At 50.2% G+C, this 21,001-nt stretch overlaps 1 protein-coding gene across 1 annotated transcript in view; it reads right to left on the bottom strand.

Annotated features, from left to right (window-relative positions):
- The window catches only part of PLCG2 (phospholipase C gamma 2), a 126,054-nt gene that overhangs the window by 45,123 nt on the left and 59,930 nt on the right, over nucleotides 1-21,001 (bottom strand). The window contains exons 7-14 of the mRNA XM_036909355.2: nucleotides 20,243-20,326; nucleotides 10,736-10,779; nucleotides 8,845-8,917; nucleotides 4,686-4,787; nucleotides 3,753-3,871; nucleotides 2,170-2,255; nucleotides 955-1,075; nucleotides 449-617 (exon numbers count right to left, since the gene is read on the bottom strand). Coding sequence (XP_036765250.2) covers nucleotides 449-617; nucleotides 955-1,075; nucleotides 2,170-2,255; nucleotides 3,753-3,871; nucleotides 4,686-4,787; nucleotides 8,845-8,917; nucleotides 10,736-10,779; nucleotides 20,243-20,326 — 798 coding nt within the window. The remainder of the gene's footprint in view (nucleotides 1-448; nucleotides 618-954; nucleotides 1,076-2,169; nucleotides 2,256-3,752; nucleotides 3,872-4,685; nucleotides 4,788-8,844; nucleotides 8,918-10,735; nucleotides 10,780-20,242; nucleotides 20,327-21,001) is intronic.

Genomic DNA, 21,001 nt, shown 5'->3' with positions numbered 1-21,001 from the left:
CCACCCACACCATCCCCAGTGCCTTTCTGGGTAACCATGCACCGCCAATCTGCCTCGCCCACTAGACTGGGTGCCCCCGAGGGAGAGAAAGTGCCTGGGGCACAGGCACACCCCCTAGAACCTCCCACAGGCCTGACTCCAAGAGGGGCATGCTGCAGGTTTGCCAAAAGAATGAATGGCTGATAGTGAGTCAGCATTTATGTGGCACCTACCCTGGAATGGGCACCATTCTAAGCCTCTTGCACATCCCTTCACGGTACGTTCAGAGAGAATGCGGGGGTTTCTATTCTTAACCCCCCAAGAGCAGTGAGGACAGAGGCACCAAGAGGCTAGAGGACCTTGCCCGGGGTCATGCACAGACTTAGTAAGGGGGCGGCGGAACCTGGGGGAGGCGGAACCTGGAGCCGGTGCCCGGAGCCGCTGGCTCTCCTGAATGAACGCCACCCACCTTGATGATGATCTTCTCCCGCAGCTGGCTGGGCGAGGGCAGCTGGTCAGCACTGGCCTCCGTGGGCTTCATCAGCAGCATGTCGCCAAACACCTCCTTGAACACCCTGGCCATGTGGCGCTGCTGCTCCACACCACAGTGCTCCTCTATGGACAGGATCACGGGGAAGCTGCAGGCGGCAGGGGCCGGTCAGAGGGCAAGGCACTCACTCCATCTGTGCTTTCCTGGCAGAGGGGCCAGGCCCGCTCAGCAAGGGGGGAAGACAGCACGGAACAGCCACAGGGTTTCCTAGCATCCGGCTCCTCCAGGCTCCAGCGCCAGGGAGTGACCTGCGCCCTTGGCCTGCAGGGGGCGCCAATGGCTGAGGCCTTGCTGGCAATGACTCTGGCCAAGATGGAGCTCTGGCTGGGGCGGCGGAAGGTGGAGGGGTTGAGTGGGGGGTCTGTCTGCCCAGCCCTTGCGGCCTTCCCCTTACAGGCAAACCACTGGGAAACCAGCCAACCGACCTTGAGGTGACAAAGGCGTGGTCTTTGATGGCCTGCACAACGTCATCAAACTTGATCTTGGTGGTCCGTGTCCAGCCGTGGTAGATGATGGGCCTCCCGTCAGGCCCATCCCAGCAGTCCACTAGGGGAGAAACGTGCGGCCTGAGCACCTGACCCGCTGCTCCCCACCTCACCGGTCCCCTCACCACAGCCAGGAGATCGGCTGCGGCTCCCCGGAGACCGGGGGGCCTGACCCAGTAACTACCCTCGGGGCCCCCCATCGTGAGGACAGGCCACCTGTACAGTTACAGCAGCAAGATTCTGGTTGTTTAATTAAAGGTCCCTGTGCCCCAAAGAAACTAGTTCAAATGTTTCTTTTCTAAAAATATTTGCAAGGTGGGTTTCTTTTTTCTGATTTCACTTGTCTAATCTTTGGCTTACTTTATCTGCTAGTGGAAATAATACAGAGCAATGAGAAATTTATTTTTAAAGGTTTATGTATGGTAAAATAGTCAAACAGAACTAGAGTAGTAGAAGGTGAACAACCCCTATATTTTCAACCCCCAAAGGTAACAGGAGCTGACAGTTTCAAACTTGATTTTTTCACATTTGCCTTTTTCTGCAGGGGAAGAGACCACAAATGTGGTGACAGCGTGTAGGGATAAGCGCCACTGAAGTCTGATACCATGACGAATGATTTTGGTAAAAGCGGAGCCTAGATCAGGGGTTCGGGCCTTTCCTCAGACCAATACATCTACAAGCTCTGGTGGTGAGGCCAGGCCGGGAGGGCGAGAGGCAGGAAGGGAGCAAACAGCCAGCTCCGGGCAGGGTGGGTGCTCCTCATCACCCACAAGGGCATCTGGGAAAGAACGGTCCGGGTGGCACCCCCAGCAGGGCCAGCTGCTGAAACACAGGGGGCATCACTACTGGCCACCCAGCCTGGCCAGTGTGTAGGGCACCTTCTAGATGCCCAAGCCCACTGCCCACGGATTTGTGGCTCCAGCCTGGCTGGGCTGACACCAGTCCTCGTCTTGGGGACAACTGTCTTCTGGGGAAACATCCCTCACTGTCGGTAGCCAGGTCCCCCACTCCAGATGCTACGCACACCTGGGTGTTCCCCTGCCCGTCCCGCCCATCCCCACTACTCAGGCCCTTAAATCAAAAGAAGCTTCAAGCCACCACAACGACAGCCTCAGCGCGTTGCTGCTGTCACCCCCGCCTGGGCAAGGCACTCACGCTCAATGCAGCGGCAGCCCATTCGCAGGCAGCGGACGTACGCTTCCGTGGACGACTCGCTCCGCAGCTGGTCGCCTGTGAGGTACCTGGATGGGAGGCGCGGCCGTGAGGGGGCAAGCCTGCTTCCGAGATGCCCTTGGGCAGCGGCTCAGCCCCAGCCCCCATGTCCTGAGCTCCTCCCGTCTAGACCGACCATGGTTAGGATCTGGGCCAGTCACGAGCCTCGACTCAGGCCACGATCGTAGGATGTGACCAAGGCTAGCCGGTAACCCCAGTGGAGGGCTGGGACTGTGTGTTCTCTCAAAGAGAACTTGGTCAGGAGGTGTCAGGAGTGAGACTGACATGTGATAGCAGCTTAGTGACTGCCCCCCATGGCTGCGCCCTGGGCCTTCGGTCTAGACAGGGCAGAGATGGCCCATCATTTCCATGTCAGGGCGCCAGGCCAGGCACAGGTGGGTGCCCTGCAACTCCTGGTAAATGCACTACACTAAGAACTACGCCCACCAGAGCTGACATGAAAATAGCTCGCTCCTCACCACGTCTCCCCTTTTTCACTTTATGTTCCTTAACCGTCTTCTGAGTGGCAGAATTCACCATTCTAGGACACAAACTCTAAAGCCAATGGACATGGTGGGGCGGGAGAACCAGGAACTCAGCCGGCCCCCAAAAAAGACTCCACCTCCCCAAATGTCCGGAGATGAACTTAAAAGGCCTTCCCTCCAACTCCTGCCTGGAACGCACCAGGGGACATACCAGCCGACAGCCCTCCAGCTGCCCGCGCGGCCTCCACCCTCCTTGCCTTTTAAGGCAAACTATTGGGACTTGAGCACAACATCCATTTCTCCCTCCCAGTCTACTCTTTTGCAATCAGGGTATCTTCCAAAGATGTAAATTTGGGCATGTGGCTCTCTGGCTGAAAAGCCATCTGTGGCTGCAGTGCCGCCACTCTCAGTGTGATTTAAAAGATGCCACTCAAGCTGACCCTGAACGCCCTCCTCTCCTGCCATTCATTCCCTGGATTTCAGTCTAGTCATAACAGACCCTGTCACTCCTTTCTGTCCTGGGCCTTTGCACATGCTGTTCCTCAGTCTGAAACCCTCATCCTTGCCTCACCACTTCTTCACTCACCAACTTCTGTTCGTTAAGACACAAAAGAGGCCCTTTTCCTCCCAGCACATGAGGATGGGGGCTGCTCCGCCCCTTCTCTGCTGTGTCTGCCACACCCTGCAAGCACAAGGCCTGGCACAGGGCAGACACTGAGTAAAACATCAATTCAGTGACTGATTCAGCGGCTTTGCTGTGGCTGCCTTGAGATGCCCAAACTGTAAACACTAGCTTTGCTGACTTGCTTCTTAGGGCCACAGAAAAAGGACTATTTTTTTATTGCATTGCCAACTAGGAAAGGGAGGTGCATCCGCCCACCTCTTCCAGAAGCTCCCGTACATGCAGTCTGGGCAGCATGGCGCCACGCTCCGCCCACCTCTCACCTCGCGCACGCTTGGCCAGAGCAGCCCACTGGACCCTCCTGCCCCCAGATGGCCCTTCAGTGGCCCCACCCAGCCCAGCCTCGCGGCGAAACGCACGTGTTGTGCGAGGAGGAGATCCAGTAATGGGACAAGGGGTTGTTCATGTCCTGCATGTCCACCGCATCATACTTCTCATCCCAGATGCTGTTCTCCCGGGAAAACAGGTACGTGAGGAACTAGGAGAGCCACAAACACAAAGACAAGACCATCACGGTGGCTGTGCGGGGGTCTGCTGCCTGGCTCCTTCAGTCTGTGCCAACACGGGGAAGTTCGCTCTGATCCGTGAACTCAGCAGATGGTCTGCAGACCTCAGCTGCCTGAGCTTTCAGTACAGTAGGGTGTATAGACATGTGCTTCATTCTCCTACACAATATTTTCCTTTTTAACGTGTCACCTAAAATATATGATACTACAAGAGTATACGTCTCCCATATATAAGCTTTAATGCATAATAATACCATGAACATTTTTTAAACCGACCACCCCAACCTGAGAAATAGAACGTTGCCAGTATCATAACATCTAAAAGGCAGGATATTTCATATTGCAATTCCTGACCCCTTAAAAAAAAAAAGAAAGATTGAGTGACACTGAGGCTACACCCTGCTGCTTGGGCACATCCTTACACGTGGCAGGAGCTCCCCAGCTGCCCCTCAGTCCCACCTCCCCTGCCGTCTCACTCAGGGCCAAATGCAATCATTTCTGCAGCTCACAGGCACCCCCTTTTGTGATTACAATGGTTATCTAGACGCTCCCGTGCAGCAGGCGCCCTCTAGTGGCGAGAATGAAGAAGCCACCCAGGCTGTGCAGTCTTAACAGGGAAGATGAGAAAATGAAAAGCTGTGATAATTCAGAACCTGGAAGAAAACCAGCTCTCAACCAAGAGAGTCCTCTGACAGGAGAGCTCTCCAAGAAAAGAGAACCAGAAAAGTAAACTTCAGAGGATACAGACAAATCAAAAAGTAACACCAAGACAAGGAGCCCACTCACCTCATCCACAAACAAGAAGGGCTCGGCAGTTTCCCTCATCGTGTCGTCAATAAACTTTGTCATCCGCTCGCGGACTTTGTTCAGATCCTGAGCCCACAGCTCCTTCAGAATGATAACAAGAACAAGAAATCATCAAAAAGAGGACGCAAACTTGTTCATCTCTCAGCTCACAGTTTCAATCAAAGACCAACATGTCGACATATTCTGGACGCATGTGCAACCCAGTGCCGCACATCAGGGCCTCACTCTGTACACGGCAAACTCTTCCTATGTAGGACCAGAGAGTAAATGTTTTAGGTTTTCGGTCATAACCATTCAGTTCTGCTATTATAGTGTGAAAGGAACCACAGATGATACAGATGGACACAGCTGTGCTCTAATAAAACCTATTTACAAAAACGAGAGGTGGGCCAGATGTGGCCCATAGGCCGTAGTTTGCTGACTCCAGCTCTACTTTAGTGCTTTACATTTTGTTAGCATGAGGCGGCCAGGGAGCACAATTACATCAGACCACGGGGGTTACTCATCCTGCTCACCCGGGGCAAGTTACATACCCTCTCTGTGCCTCCTCAGCCATTACATGGGAATAATAACATCTACGCAGAGCTTCCGTGAGGGGCTGTATGAAATAAGGCTATGTGCTAACACAGACCCTGGTAAATTCTGAAGTGCTCAAAAAATGTTCTCCTTGGTGTGGGGTACTGTTCCAGGTGTAGGAACGGAAATGGCACCTTGTGAGAATGATTCTCATCTTCCTATGGTCATCTTGTTTAGTCCATACAACTCTGCATGTCATCATTTTAGAGACAAGGAAATAGAGGCTCAAAATGTTGATGATGATTCCAAGTTCTTTACATCCAGTACATAACAGAGTCAGGGTTCCAAATAACTACACTTTGGAAAAGTGACATAAAATACATCCTCTTTCAAAGAGTAGGCCAAGTAATGCTGCTCAGCTGCTGATAACATCTGAAATACACATGACCAGTTCAAAAACAGCTTCTGCAAGATCTTAGAAATTCAGAAGCCCTTTAGAAAAAGGCTACATTATATAAAGTAACTTTATTGTTTTCCTCTCTAAACCCTAAGACCCCAAATATTCATAAGCAAAAGCATGAAACATAACATACAGATTCAACTTTGACTAATGTTCTCTGTATGTTAAAGCCTTTTACTTTAAGAATAATAAAAACAAATGTGCTACCAGGTTTGTGTATGGTTGGAAGGGAAGGACTAGACCAGGATGCCTGAAATTCAGAAAAGCCTCAGGACAGATACAAACCACAATGTGAAGAACTGACGTCCCTGGCACCTGAGTGCAAATCAGCAAACAGCCTCCCGGATGGTTCTTGCAAATCACTTGGATAAGGGACACCAAACAGCTAGGAGGCTGGGAAACAGCCACCTCATTTGAATACAGGGGTGTTATAGTCTTTGAATACTAGAAGGTGACACTCAAATTGAAGGATACTTAATGCAAACACCCTGCCACACCTAGATGCCCCAAAAGGCCAGAAACTTCCTCCTTCCTTGTTCTAAAAAGCTTTCACGTTTATTAAAACATAAGGTATACTTAGCTATTACAACTTAGAACTAGACTGGTTGTGAATGAAGAAATCTTCTGCCTAAAGGATCTTAAACTATGAACATTCTGGGGGTTAAAAAAAAATGTTCTACTTGGTGTGGGGTACTGTTCCAGGTGTAAGAACGGAAATGGCGAGGATGTAATGGTGACAGCCGCCAACCCCGGGCATGCGCTGCATACCAGGCCCCGTGCTAAGCCTACGAACACATGAACCCCAGTAGGTAAATATTATTCTCCATGTTTCATGCACGGAGAAACTGAGGTCTCAAGTCATTCAGTAGCTTGGCCCAGCGATGAGCCCAAGACCAGCCCGGGAACAGCGGTTCAGGGGTCTGCCTTTTAACCTCCCTTTCTACAGCGTCACCCGACCCACCCAGGGCTAGGCTGTGGCGTATCTAGCCAGTCCCCCAAAGGAAATTTAGGTTAGTTTCACATTTTCATTTCTATTAAAAATGCTCCGTTATTTCTTTAGGATAAGTTCCTGGGAGGGCACTTACTTAAGCAAAGTATATAAACCTTTTCTCAAAGCTTCCATTTTAATTGCAAACTGCCAGAGTGTTTTCTAAGAAGCTTATGATTCCCACACCAGGTGCCACAGTGATCATTCCACATGTGAACATCCATTGCCCCAAACGCCCTAGATGACCACCTCTGCTCATGCCACCATCCCACAGGGCCCCAGGCACACGGGCCATTAAGGGTCTGCAAGGCTGATGGCTCAGGGTCCCTACCCTTGACATGGCGAGCTCACACAGATGCCCGGGTCCCAGCTCCCCACGTGCGGGGAGTGAGCTCCTGAACTCCGCTCCTGACTCTTAACCTCATCTGAGGGCAGCCCAGAGAAGGGACCAGGGCTGGGAGAGCCTGAGGTTCCCGTGTAATAAACCGAACCAGAAGTAGGTGGGGAATTCCAGGAGATAAGGCTATTTGTTCCCCAGGGTTTAACCACTGAGCTTCAATAGCTCCCTACAAAACTGAGCAATTCAGTGCAAGGAAGAGCAATGGGTGAGTGGGACGTGCCCCTTCGGCTGCCCTTCACAAGTAGCACCGGACCTCGCACCGAATTGTGCACAAAGAATACAGTCACCCCCGTACCCCACTTCCCCTCGGCCAGTCTCGGGCAGGGCCAACAAGCCTCCTCTCCATCACCCTCCTTCAGCCCCGCGCAGAGAAGGCTGACCTCCCAATGCCCCATTTATCATGTAACGCAGTGTGTTACCCCCGGTGCCTGGCCTCCGGCAAGGCATGTGTCTGTTCGTTATTTTCTCCACAGTCAATAAAATTTGAACACAGGATGTGCATCAGCTGACATGGAGAAATTAGTGTTGACTGTGTAAGGTGCAATACGAGTATTACGGTTATGTTTTGTTTTTAAAAAAAGAAAAGTTAAGTACAGATGTATAAAAGAGATACAAAAGTATTTACAAATGAAGTGATATTACTATAGAGTGTTCTGGCACAGAAGCGAAGAAGGAAGGAAAGGGGGAAGCACATGGGTGTGGAGATGGAAGAGAGATGAAATAAAATTGTCAAAACATTCATAATTTTTTAATCTGAGTAATGGGTACATGGTGATTCATGCTGCCTGCCTGCTTCTGTGTATGCTTGACATGTTCTGCAACACAAACTTTTTTGAAAAGTAAATGAACTGAATACTGCTGTGATCCTCAAACTGCTCTTAAAAATAAGGCCTATTTTTTTTAAAAAATCCAAAAAATTAAATTAGGCAAAAAAAGATAAGCCTCCAGAGACACCTATAAAAATTTTAAATACACATGACCATGCACGTATACACATATTTATACATACACACAAAGATCAATGCAGTCTCTGATCCCCGAAATTCTGGAGGGGAGGGTGCTCATCCCCATTTAAAGAAGAGGAAACCGGGCACAGAATGGTCAAACTACCTGCCTGAGGTCGCACAGCTAATCAGAGGATCCCAGGTTTATCTCAGTGACTCGGAGTTTCTCAGCCACACACTACCTACACTGGAGCTGGGAGGAGAGGGGCGGCCTGTGCATTTTAGGAGGTTGAGCTACATCCCTGACTTCTGCCCCCCAGCTGCCACAGCACCCCCAGTGGTAACAACCAAAAATGTCTCCAGACATGCCGAATACCGCCTGCAGGGCAAAACCACCAGTGAGAAACCACCGCCCAGCACCAAGCTGCCTCCCTCCGCACTGCTCAGAACTTCCCCGTGCGCCATTTGTTCGAGGACAGCCCTGCTGTCTTGTCCCCCAGGGCCTCGCCTGCCTGGTCACATCCTCCCACCAGTCAGGAGAGGCTTCCAGGGGAGGGACACCTGAGATGAGGCAGGAGGAGGAGCGGCCTGCCAGGTGGGGACACAGCTGCCCGCCCTGGGGTATCCTCACATCCCCTCCTTCCTCAGTGTGCAGCTTGCAAGGCGGCTGAGATGAGGCTATTCTCATTCCAGAGTCTAAGACACGGGAGGGCCACTGGACAGGGGGACTGAAGCAGTTTCCAGAGGAAGGCAGGTGGCTGGTGGCCGGTGGTGAGATGAGACCCGTCTGTGCAGCGCTGCCCTGTTCCCCGGCCCCGCCGTTCCCTCACCTGCTGCTCATGTAGCAGGAACCGCTGGAAGTCGAGCAGGCGCACAGCGGAGGCATCCGGCCGGTCGGTGTTGCTGCCCTCGGGAAAGGAAGGGCGTTTAGAGACGGACACACTCAACGGGGGCAGGAGGCGATGCGGCCCGCAGGCCGGCCAAGCAGGCAGCCCGCCACCAGACACCCAGCAGCCCTCCTTGAGCCGGCTTGGAGCCTGGCCGACGGGAAGACGGAGGTGCCAGGATGCCTTCCCTGCCCCAGGAGGGTCCAGAGGGGCCCTGACGCCAGAGGACAGGCCCTGGAATCTGCACTGAGCGGCTTTCCGGGGCCCCTGTGAGCTGAGGAGCACCTCGGGGAGTGTGGCCTCGGGGGCGTCAGGCAAGCCAGGCAGTCACATACAGTGCGCGCGGGAGATGAGGAGACAGCAGAGAGGCAGGGCCCAAATCCAGACCTGGAGGGCCAGGGAGGCTTCCTGGAGGAAGAATCCTCTAATGGAGTCTCAGGGAATGAGGAGGGGTTAGCAAGGAGAAGGTGGAAAGGGTCTCAGGCAAAGGGAAACATCCCCACAGAAGGCCCAGAGGAAAAGGGGTGGCGGGGAGCGTCCAGGGACACAAGCATGCCCGGCGGGGGTGGGCAGGGCTGGGTGTGAGCAGTGCTTAGGGGCAGCTGGCACTGGACAAGGAACAGAGGCCGCATCAACGGGTCTCCTCAGAAGCCACCACCCAGAGCTGGCTGAGCCTCCGAGGGCTCTGACGCAGGAGTCGGGGCCAGGTGACCCCCCAGACTCCGGGTGGATGGAGAGAATCAGCTGGAATAGGCAAGGCCTGGAGCAAGCAAGGTGCACCGATGGGAGGATCTGCCACTTGAGACAAGGGAGCCCTTCACCGGGTATTAGGGGAGACTCCCTGTGGCCTGCAGCTGGCTGACAGATGGTGTCAAGGACAATGTGGGTGACTATGGAAAAACCGGGACCTCCTGGGATGGGCACAAGCCACGCTGGTTTCTATGGGAAGTGCATCCTGAGAACAGAGCTTTCCAGGGAAATCGGTACTTTTCCCTGGGCACTAGTCGGGGAAAGGGGATAACATCGTACATTTTTAAAATGTAGGAGATAAATACATGTTAAGCTTTCTCCCTTTACTGGCCACTCAGAGCCCAAAAGTCTATTGTCTTTACTTAAGAGTGTTTTCTAACCTTTGCTAACCAGCCTCATGGTCTAACACAAATCTTTTCATTAAAGCAGTAAGTAAAAACAAGGTTGGTTTTATATGTCCTTTTTGGTGTCTTGGGGTTTCTGATTTAGCAAATGACAGAGGGAACAGTTGCTGGACTGTCCTCATCAATGAGGGCTTATCCCAAAAAGCAGGCTTGGATCAAGGTGCCACAAATCATGTTCTAGGCACTGTTGACTCCATGCAACTTTTCCCTAGCAGATAGGCTTGGGAAACACAAAACACTTTAAGCACGTAAAGGTCCTGACAAGTCCTGTAGCACTTGGGGAATTAGTAAGCACAGTAAAGGTCCTGACACGCCCTGCAACACTTAACATTGCAATAATAGCATTATCAGTGTTTACGAGCCCTAGCCATGCACCATGTGAGGGCACTTTATAGCCTTCTACTCATTTTCATTCAGCCAAATCGGCTTAACCAGGAATCTCCCAAACCCATCCCTGGGAAAGGAGATTATGGAGCATGCAAGCTTCGCCGTAGGACCTTCTGCGCCACGCTCCCAGCACCCCACAAACCGTGTTGCTGTTTGTGTTTACCCCATGCCGGAGGCAAACGGCCAATGACCCGGTCAGGGGCACCCGTCCCTGCAAAGGTCAGCGCCTGACCCCAGAGGCAGCCCCCCACCCACCCCCGCCGCCCTGACCGGAGCCAGAACAGGTGCCTCACCCCAAGACGAACACAGAGGAATCTTTTTTGAATTCATCAAGAATCTGAAATAGAAGGAAAACACACACAAAATCAGAACGTTAGACAAGTCAACCCACTTAATACAAACCAACAGATTTTTTTGTTGTTAGAAAATTATTGTTGTCATTTGTGTGACTTGTAAATAAATATTCAAATAGGACCAAAACATGGGGGGCAAAAAGTAGAAGTCTTCCTCACACCCTTCAGTCTTATTCCTGAAAAGCAATTAGTCTTAATAATTTGATAGGTTTCCTTCTAGAATTTAGGGATATTCATTTAATTATATCTTATCATATTATGTCCGTGTCTCCAAAACTTTTCACTGTTATTTCACGCTTTATATATTATTCTGCAACCTCAAATAGTCCTGCTTCACTACTTTGAAAACCTATTCTGTGTTCCATAATACATATATGACTGATTTCCTGCTATTATATCCAGTAATATAAAAAATGTCTATATATGTATATCTGTGCCCACTTGGGCCAGTATTAGATGGGAAAGCACCTGGGGTGTGCACATAATTTTGATGGATTTGCCAAAGCACTCTCATAACAGTTGTCCCGACCAGCACTCCACCAGAGACTACTCTATGCCCTCACTGCTACATTTCAAATCTTTAATATTTCAATGAATTATTGTCTAATCTTCAAATTAAAGAGAAATATTGAGCAGCTCTGGTCCTCTGATGTTCTGACTACTGATATAATGATGGAGAGCTTCTCCACTGGGGGGGATCCCACTGCACCCCTCCTTCCAGCGTCCACTCACACCAGCTCATGGGCCGAGCATTTTACACGTGCACGCACGCACCCATCCACACCACACACACACACACACCACATGCCTACACCATGTCCTTTTCTGGTTAGGTAACTTTACTTTAAGGATCTTGAATGAGACTGTGATTTGACTAGCATTTGAATAATTCAAGGCACAGATGGAAAGGGAGCCGCTGGCACATTATAAATGCTGAAGATATGAAGTCCTGCTCAGGACTCCCCAGTCCTCTTGCCAAACTGCTTGGCATCCACGATGACTTGTGGCAAATCAAAGCTCTAGGAAAGGTATCCACAGGCCCCGGGGAAGCACCAGGAGGTCTGTGTAAGTCTGTGCATGTATTTTTGTTTTTTCTGGAAAGATGATCCGTAACTTTAATCAGCATCTCAAAGAAGTAGGTCACCCAAAAAGGTTAAGTGCCACTCTTTCCCCAAATACTTCCTTCCACTTAAGTGTACTTTACAGCAACTGAAGGAACAAAATAGCAGCAGACTCACAGACTCCAAGAAGGAACTAGCGGTTACCAAAGGGGAGGGGCAGGGGAGGGAGAAGGGGATTGTGGGGTATCATGCTTAGTGCACATGGTGTAGGGATGGTCACAGCGAAGACAGTGTAGCACAGAGAAGACAAGCAGGGACTCTGAGGCATCTTCTTACACTGACAGACAGTGACTACAATGGGGTAGGGGGGGGACTCGATAATAAGGGTGAATGTAGTAATCACATTGTTTTTCTCATAAAACCTTCATAAGAGTGTATATCAATGATACCTTAATTTTAAAAAAGTATATTTTACAGCATAGCTATGTATTTGAAAAGGGGGAAGAGATCTTAGGCAGGGTATACTGCTTATTACGTGGACTCATTTGGCAATCACTAGGTCACATTCCGGTGCTTAAGGCCAGACCCAAACCCAAACCTGGTCTCCTTCCATCTGGAGAAAGCCCCGTCTCTGCCCACCCTCAGTTACCCACCACATTCAGTCCTCAAAGCCCACCCATGCCATCCTGTCCTTTCCATGAAACCCAGTAAAAGCTCCACCTCTTTTTAGCCACGTGGGAGCTGGGATGAAGGAGGGGGTATCCCTATTGCAGAGATGCTTCCAGAAAAGAAGGGAGGAATTCCCCGCCCTCCTCCGCTCTGTCCAGTGTCCCTCCAGGACACCCCCTCTGCTGAGTAGAGCGGCAGCCCGCTGACAGAGGCACCCAGGGATGTGTTGGCAGGGGTCAGCTCCCGGGGTGCAGGGCCGGGCAGGGAATGGATTGAAAGCAAGGAGACAAATATTACCAGCCCAGCGCTCGCCATCTGGGTAGCACAAGTAGAAGGGAACGTGGCTCTCCCGGAATCCGAGGGCTGAGCTGCCAGAGAGAATGTCAGAATGCTGGCAGAATGCCAGTGGGGGGCCGGGGTGGACAGGGGAGTCTAGATGCATCCCAGGCTGGCCCGATAAGGTGAGCGGGTACCTGCTCACTGCAGCAGAGCCAGGCGGTAAGCCTCCTGTGGACAGTCTAGGGTGAGGTGCCAGGCAAGCTGGCAGGGAGATAGGACAGTCTGCCATTCAGGGGCAAGGTGGGGCTGGAGATATGTTTCTGGAATAATCAGCTTACAGGCAGACTCTGAAGCCGGGGGACTGGATATGATCACACCAGGAGTAGGTACATAAAGACAAGAGCTCTGGGGACTGACTTATGGGGCAGAGCTATGCGACAAATAGCACCGTACAGAACAGTGTGGTGGCTCTTCTCCGGAGAGCAGCAGAGAGACCGCTCTGGGGGTGCAGCGGGTACCTGGCATCCATCCTTCTGGCTGAGAGCATGACAGCAGGGAAAGCCGTGCCCACGCTCTCTGGCCAGGGCCACATGAGGACATGCAGGGGCTGGCTGGCAGCTGGCGGGCACTGGGATGCTCCCCCATGGGGTCCGTGCAAGACTCTCCAGGACTGGGGGGCTGGAGGGGGTAGAGGGCACTCGAGGACTCTCTCTATTTTAACCCTGGTATTGGTACCTGCCAGCTAAGTACTGGCCCTCCCTGGGACACGCCAACATTCAGATGCCAAGAAATCAAAGGCTCAGCAGAGAATATTGAGAGAGAGGAGATGGTGAGGTGGGAGAAGAATGAAGACAGTGTGGGGTCCAAAAGCTGAGGGGCACCAGCCATGACCCGTGCCACTGTGAAGACAAGACAGAGGCCAGAGGATGGACCACTGGATTCCTCGACAAAGACGTCACCCATGATGTGACAAGATGAACTGCTGCGGGTGGCAGGCAGGGAAACACAGCAGGACAGGCTCTACAGGTGGAGGGTGGGGGGACAGTGGAGACAGCAGTGTAGACGGCGCTCCTGGAGATGGTCACTTTGTGGGGCAGAGAAATTGGGTGGCAGTTGGAAGGGGGAGCTGGGCCAAGGGGGACACCACACAGGTGCAAAAGTTAGAGCATGTGTCATGTGTAGAGCCGTGTCCCCCAAAAGATGTGTCCAAGTCCTAACCCCTGGTACCTGTGAGTGTGACCTTATTTGGAAACGGCCCGTGCAGCCGACACCAAGCTGAGGTCACGCTGGATTAGGGTGCGCCTCACCCAATGCCAGAGTCCTTATAAAGAGAGGATTTGGAGACATATGGCAAGGAAGGCGGCCATGTGCCGCTGGAGGCAGAGCTCGGAGCAAGGAGCACCTGCAAACACCAGGGGCTCAGAGACGGAGAAGGTACAGATTCTCCCCCAGGGCCTCCAGAGGGAGTGGGGCCCTGCCAACACCCTGATTTCAGACTTTGAGCCCCCAGAACTGTGAGAGAATAAACTTCTGCTCCTTTAAGCTACACGGCTATGGCACTTGGTTACAGCAGGCCTGGGGACCACGAGGGCAGGGCTGTGGGCTGGTGCGGGTGGCCACAGTCCCAGGGGCTGCTCACGCCAGTGCTACCAGGAAGGCAGTAAATAAAGCCCATCCCAGAAACAAGAAACAGGCTAGGGGAGGACAAGCCATTGTTCCAGGATAAACACTTGGGAGAAAGGGCCAGAATTTCAACCCAGGCCCACCTTGGCCAATCTCACTGCCCCACAAATGTACCTAAAACAAATAATGACATCCTGCAATGAGAGAAGAATATTCTAGATGCTATAGGCATACAGTGGAGACAGGAATTAATTCATTTTAGCATCACTGTGTAGGGTTACGTGGTCAAATTCTACCAAAACCACAGTGTGCATCCCTGTGTGGCTCTGGGCGACATCCTTGACCCCTTCGTCCCCAGCAAGGGATGGATCAGGCTGAGGTGACGTCTGTTCTGTTAACCTGGGTGGCCTCTTGAATCACTCAAACATTTACCAAATGAACGACTAATGGGTAAATTAATTTTGTCTGGGGAAAATTAAAAGGCTACAGGGAAAGGTCACCTGTGACTTTCGACCCCCCAGGAGAAGAGGCAGTTACCAGCTGGTCAGGGGAGGGGGTCGTGCGAAAGGCAGGGGGCTGCAGCGGCGCCGAGGTCCACCTGAGGTCAGGAGATCGGGCTTTCCCATGTGGCAGGGGTGGTTCAGCCTGTACGCGCTCTGTGCTCAGCAGGTCTTGTGAGCTGTTTGGCTCTAGGAGGCCCAGGGGAAAATCGCAGTGACAGAGAAGCTAACCAGAGTTTCACGGCTAACTTCTGCGGACACGTCTCTCCCCTGGCACCGATTAGAACAGTCTGTGATATTCCCTGGAATCCTCCACCAAAATATCACCACAGTGCTAACCACTCACACCCATCTAAACCTGGAAGAATAAGTATTGACCTTACAGTTTATATATCACAGGTAAGTTCTGAGGCATTTTCTTTTTAGTCATGTGCACTTTCTACTTTTAGTTCAGAACATTTATTAATGAATATGTACTACTTTACTTATAATAGTGTATTCAAACATCAGAAATGAATTTCTTATCGAGTACTACCTGGCCTTCTCCTTCGGTACAGTAAGCAATCCAAGGACACGTTGGGAAACCCCCCAGTTTTGACCACGTTGGGCTTTTTGATGCAGGACACAGAGTAAGGAGTAGGAGAGATGGGCTTCCCCCCATCCCCACCATCCTGGGATGATTCTGCCTCCTGAAAAGACCGGCTGACAGCAATACCAGACACCATGTTCCAGGAGCCAGCTGTATGCCAGACACTCTGGTGGTGACTGATATCTACAAGCTCCCCTAATCAGCATTGACATTGGGTACTGTTACCCCCATAGGGCAAACAAGACCAAGGACCCGGAAATGCAATGTTTCTCTTGGCTGAAAGTAATGCCCAAGGAAGATGAGTGCCACCTTAAAGAAAAAAGATACCAGAGTTGTTTTCTATTTTAACAGGCAAACAAGCAACAGAAAACACCTAGAGTAACTCCAGGGGGACAGTCACAGGATGGTGGAGGGCTGCGTGTTGATGTTTTCTGGCACCTAGCAGGACTGGGAGGCCTCTGTCCTCTGAATTGCACTGGATCTGGTTTGTGAGCTGCTAGAAAGCAGCTTGAACCTTGTGTTCATGGGAACCCACGTTGGACAGACCTTTAAGGTGGTAGTCACGCCCTTGCATTGTCCCTGTAACTTGCAAAAGTAATGGGATGTAACAGTGATGTGTAAGTGATTACATGATGATGTTACAGACAGCTGTGGCACCCACCTTGCTAGCTTTGAGGGCGCAAACACCCGGGCAGGGGTTGGCCTCCCACCAGCAAGAAGCTGGAGCCCTCAGTCCTACAACTGCAAGGTGCTAAATGCTGCTACAGCCACATGAGTTTGGAAGCAAGATTTTTTCCCATTTGAGCCTCAGATGAGACCACAGCCTCAGCCTCAACCTTCAATGCAACCTTTTGAAACTCCATAGCAGAGAATTCAACTAAGGTGTACCTGGATGCCCGAACCCCAGAAACCATGAGAGAACAAATGGGCACAGTGGGCATACCGCTCTACAGCTATGTGTAAGCAGTGCAGACCCTTACACATTTCCAGAGGACCGACTGGAGGAAACCAAAACAAGCCATACAAATGGCAGGGGGTAAAAACTGCCAGGGTAGATAAACAAGCAGTAACCACCTCTTCCCACGGGGGTAAAACTCAAGTCCTGGCCTGACAGCAAGACTGAAATCCGGCAGCTGTCCTGTTTATAATCAGGGCCTGTAAATGCCTGACCCCCAAGCCTCCACTAACCAAGAGGGTTTCCCAGGTTTTGGTGGGGAGAAAGCAAAAGGCAGTAGTAACAAAGCTGGGGTTTAGATTAATATTTAAGGAAGAAATAATACTATGTCTTAGGTTTGCTTCAAAATCATGTAAGAAGGAAGTGGGTGTGGGTCTGGGTGAAATAAGATGGTCAGGAGTTGATCACTGCTGAAGGTCTTGCTATACTATTCATCTTTGTATATGTTCAAAATTCCCCTTAATACAAAAGTTTTAAAAATCTAAGAGAAGTAATCAGTGGCTGGGCACTGAAGCTGGACAAAGGAAAGCTCAGATCCCAGCTCTGCAGCTTACTAGCTGCATAACCCTCAGCAAGTAACTAAGTCTCAGTTTCCTCATCCGTAAAATGGGGAAAACACTACCCCCCACAAAGGGTTGTGCAGAGAAATAAATGTATGTAAAACACGTAGCACAAGACCCAGCATATAGTTCATACTTGGAAACTGTTAGCTATCACCTCTACTCATAATGTTGTCATTATAGCCTAGTTAGAAGTGTCCCCAGTAGGGGACACATACGGAATTAAAATTTTCCTCTTCCCGTTGTGGCCAAACTTTTGGAAGCTTTGAAGCTTGCGAGCAGCACATAAGCAGGTGTTTAGGCACAAGGATGAATCGGCAGCCTCAAGATAGACACCTACAGCTACTGATGAGCAGGAACCCACTTGTTAGAACTAGGCCTGGGGGCTGTCAATCATCATCAACAGTCCTGCGTCTCCAAGGAACCCAAGAAATCAGGCTGAGCCACTTGGAGCGCACAGCTCATGCTTTTCTCTACCCTGTGCTGCCCGCCAGGAGCTCAGGAAGTAAACTGCATGCTAACAGGTTAGGGAGCGCTTACCTACAAAATGACTGTGAGGTTTCTCTCAAGGGGCTGCAGAGGTTGACGTTTTGGTATTCAAATTGCAAGTCACTGAATTAAAATATGCAAGACCAAACCCAGCAGTTTTACCCTCCCATGTGGAGACCAGAGGCTGCCCTGCGTGAAGGAGTCTTTTGGGCCCAGTGGGTGTCATAAGTTAGTTGACAGACCTGGGTGGGGGGTGGGAACCTGGGCAAACCAGAGAGGGCATGCTTCTCTTCCACTCAGACATCCCCTTGGCGAACTCAGGATTCATATACATTCAGCTCATTTTGAAACCACTGAAAACATTAGATAGGCCAAGCAACCAAACGCAGGCTGACTGGGGCAGTCTGGCCACCAGGGAACAACTTCTGGCACAGACATTTTTACCCCCAAAATTGAACAATCCAGGGTGCTGCAGGAGGATTCAGGAATTCTGTAGAAATCTGACTCAGATTTCCTTCTCTCCCTTCCCTCTCTCAAACACACACACACATCAGCCTGAAGAAGAACCGTAATGGAAACTGCAGGTTGAAACATGTCTCATGTGGAATTTTATCACAGCAGAGACCATCAGTGGTCCTGTGCTGGCCAGTGAGATTGCGTTTGTGCAAACTTTATTCTCAAGCTTTGCCTGCCGTCTGTCTGATGAGATGACATCCCGAAATTTCAAGGCAACCAATTATAAACACTGTTATTCGCAACTACTTATCTTGAGTGAATCAAGCTCTTTCTCAATCCCGGCCAACTGCATAAGACAGTGATTGCCATTATGCTGGGCTTCATTTGGACGCTGCCATCAATGTTCTCAAGAACTGACTATAAATAAAAGTTACAGATTTTAACCTACAAAGTGTTTTCATCAGCTTTTATGCAGTTTTTTTAAGTTCAAGTTTCATCTAAAAAAAGGGTACAGAGGGATCACATAGTTTTAAAAGTTTTATAACCAATGACCTGACTTAATACCCTCATTTTATAGAGGAGACGAAGTAAGGGGATAAAAATGGCTTTGCCCAAAACCACTTGGTCAGTTAGAGGTCCAGCTGGGGCTGGAGTCCAGGTCTTTCAACTTCCAAAGCCTATAATCTTTCTACTCTATTTGGCAAGCCAGGAACTAATTATCACATATGTGAAAAAATGAACATACTGAAACTGAATTTTTTACTCTATAAAAGAATGTATTTCTCCCCCATCTGGGCAGACAGAAAAATGCTTCTCCCATTCCTCTACCTCAGATACATCCAACGTCCCATGGCCAGGGGTCACCTATCGAGACCTTACCCTGTGGCCAGCCTGCAGGCCTGCATCCGCACCATGGGTAACTGTCTTCCAGCGACTTCCACACTCATCCCTGTAAAATGTCTGCCCTTTCAACCCCAATCCCTCCACAGAACCCACTGGGATAGGAATCACTGCCCCCACTGCACAGATGAGAAGACAGAGAGTGGTCAGTGGCTGACCCAAGACCACACAGCTCACCGGAGAAACCAGATCCACCTAGCTCTAAGTCCCACATCCTCTCTGCCACCTCCCAGCTCTGCTCTGGACCCACCTCTGCGGCCTGCAAAGCCTTTTGCCAACATTAATGGCAGCAGTTCGTGTATGTGGGGTGCATGCCACCCATCAGGCACTGAGCTCCATGCCCTGCAGCCAATGCCCCACTTTGTAAGCTTTATACTTTATGGAACTTTTTGTACTGCACAAGTAATGCACTACTTGGTCACAGAAAACTGAGGTGTGCAAAGGAAAATCTAATGATCTCTCCCGCCCACCTTCCCAAGCCTCTCCAGGACACACAAAATCAACATTAAATGAGAGGTGTGTTCTTCCACACTTTCTCGTTGTTCATAAGAACACTCACAAACATACACAGGGGGGGTTTTGTTTGTTTGATTAATCAGACGTAGCTCCTTCTGTGAACCTGCTGCTGGCATTCCTCACAAAACATTGTGAACATCCCTGCAGATCAACAGAAACGCAGCTGACTCGGGTTTCTCACTCAACTGCAAAATATTGTGTAGTGTGCATGGACCATAACTCACACAGCTATTTCTCTCTGAGAGACAGTCAGATGGTTCCCAGTTATTTTGCCAGCATGAAAAGTGCTGTAATAAACAATCTGGTAATATAGTCTTAGGTCCCAGGGCTTTCGTTTGTCTAAAACAGAGACCCCAAAATGCCACTGCCCGGTCAAAATATATGCACATCTTCATTTAATTTTTTAAAAATTAAAATCATCAAAAAATATACTCATTAGAAAAATGAATAAAAGTATAAAAACAAGGACCCCACACATGCATAATCTCTCAACCCAGAGGTGGTTAATATTAATAATGTGATAAACTTCCTCCCCAAATGAAATCATGTAATAGTTAACTTTTTTTACTTTCACAGACTCAGATGAAATTCCAGTCAGACTTGGTGCCGTTCACATTCCCATCAAGAAGGCAGGCGAGCACCATCCCCCACATCTTCCCCATCACTCTATCACATTCTGAAACGTTTGCCAATCTAATAGAAGAAAATGGCATGTCCTTGTCATTCCCACCTGGCACTTCCTTGACCAGGGGGGAGACTGCACGCTTCTCAGGGGTTTCTTAGGAAAGTGCCAGACATCCGGACACAAGGAAACAGACACATTTCATCATTTGCTCAAGAATCGGCTTACCGATCTTTGCTGTTCAAACATAAGTTTTTTATAGAAGACATGGAACTGTTCAAAGCTGAGTTCATCTTTGTGAGCACCGATTTCCTGTAAATACAAAAAAAAAGTGACCACACAGTTTTTGATGTGTCCTCCACAAGAATGCCTCCTCCCTGTTCACAGAAATAGAACGGCTTTTCTACAACAGTGGCTAAAATCAAACTCCCATTCCTCTGAACCCAAACTCTCCACAAGTTTCCTAATTTACCTGCCTGGAGAACATGCCCCCCAGGGACCCCACCAGGTAAGACCTTGACCCCAAGAGAGAAGAGTCTGGGCCAGAACTCCAGCAGCCACAGGGCAGACCTCCTCCTTTGGGGGGAGGCAGAAGACGCTTTCAAATCTAGACATATTTATATGGTAGGTACAAAGAGGTCATTTTAAAGGCACAAAAAAACTAACCAAGCTTTGGAGTTAGAGCACAACCCCCTGGGGCTCAGAACAGCCCATGGCAGAGCAATGTCCCCTCAGTTACTTAATGGTTTGGGGCAATTTACTCAGTCCTTTCAAACCCTCAGTTTCTTCATCTGTGCAGTGGGGGAACCACCACTACCTTCTTAAGACTTCCCTGAAACCAAACCAGGTGACACCTACATGATGCCTCTGTGGTGAAGACTCGATAAGGAACCAGTGTCCGATGACGTGAGGCTGTGGTAAATGCCCGCCCATCTCTCCGCTGGTCCTTCAATCCCCACCCTCCTGTGTTTTTGCCTTCCTGGATTA

This window comes from Manis pentadactyla, chromosome 15 (assembly GCF_030020395.1).
Source record: "Manis pentadactyla isolate mManPen7 chromosome 15, mManPen7.hap1, whole genome shotgun sequence".
In the NCBI taxonomy this organism is placed as follows: Eukaryota; Metazoa; Chordata; class Mammalia; order Pholidota; family Manidae; genus Manis; species Manis pentadactyla.
This window is presented reverse-complemented; position numbering and strand designations above follow the sequence as displayed.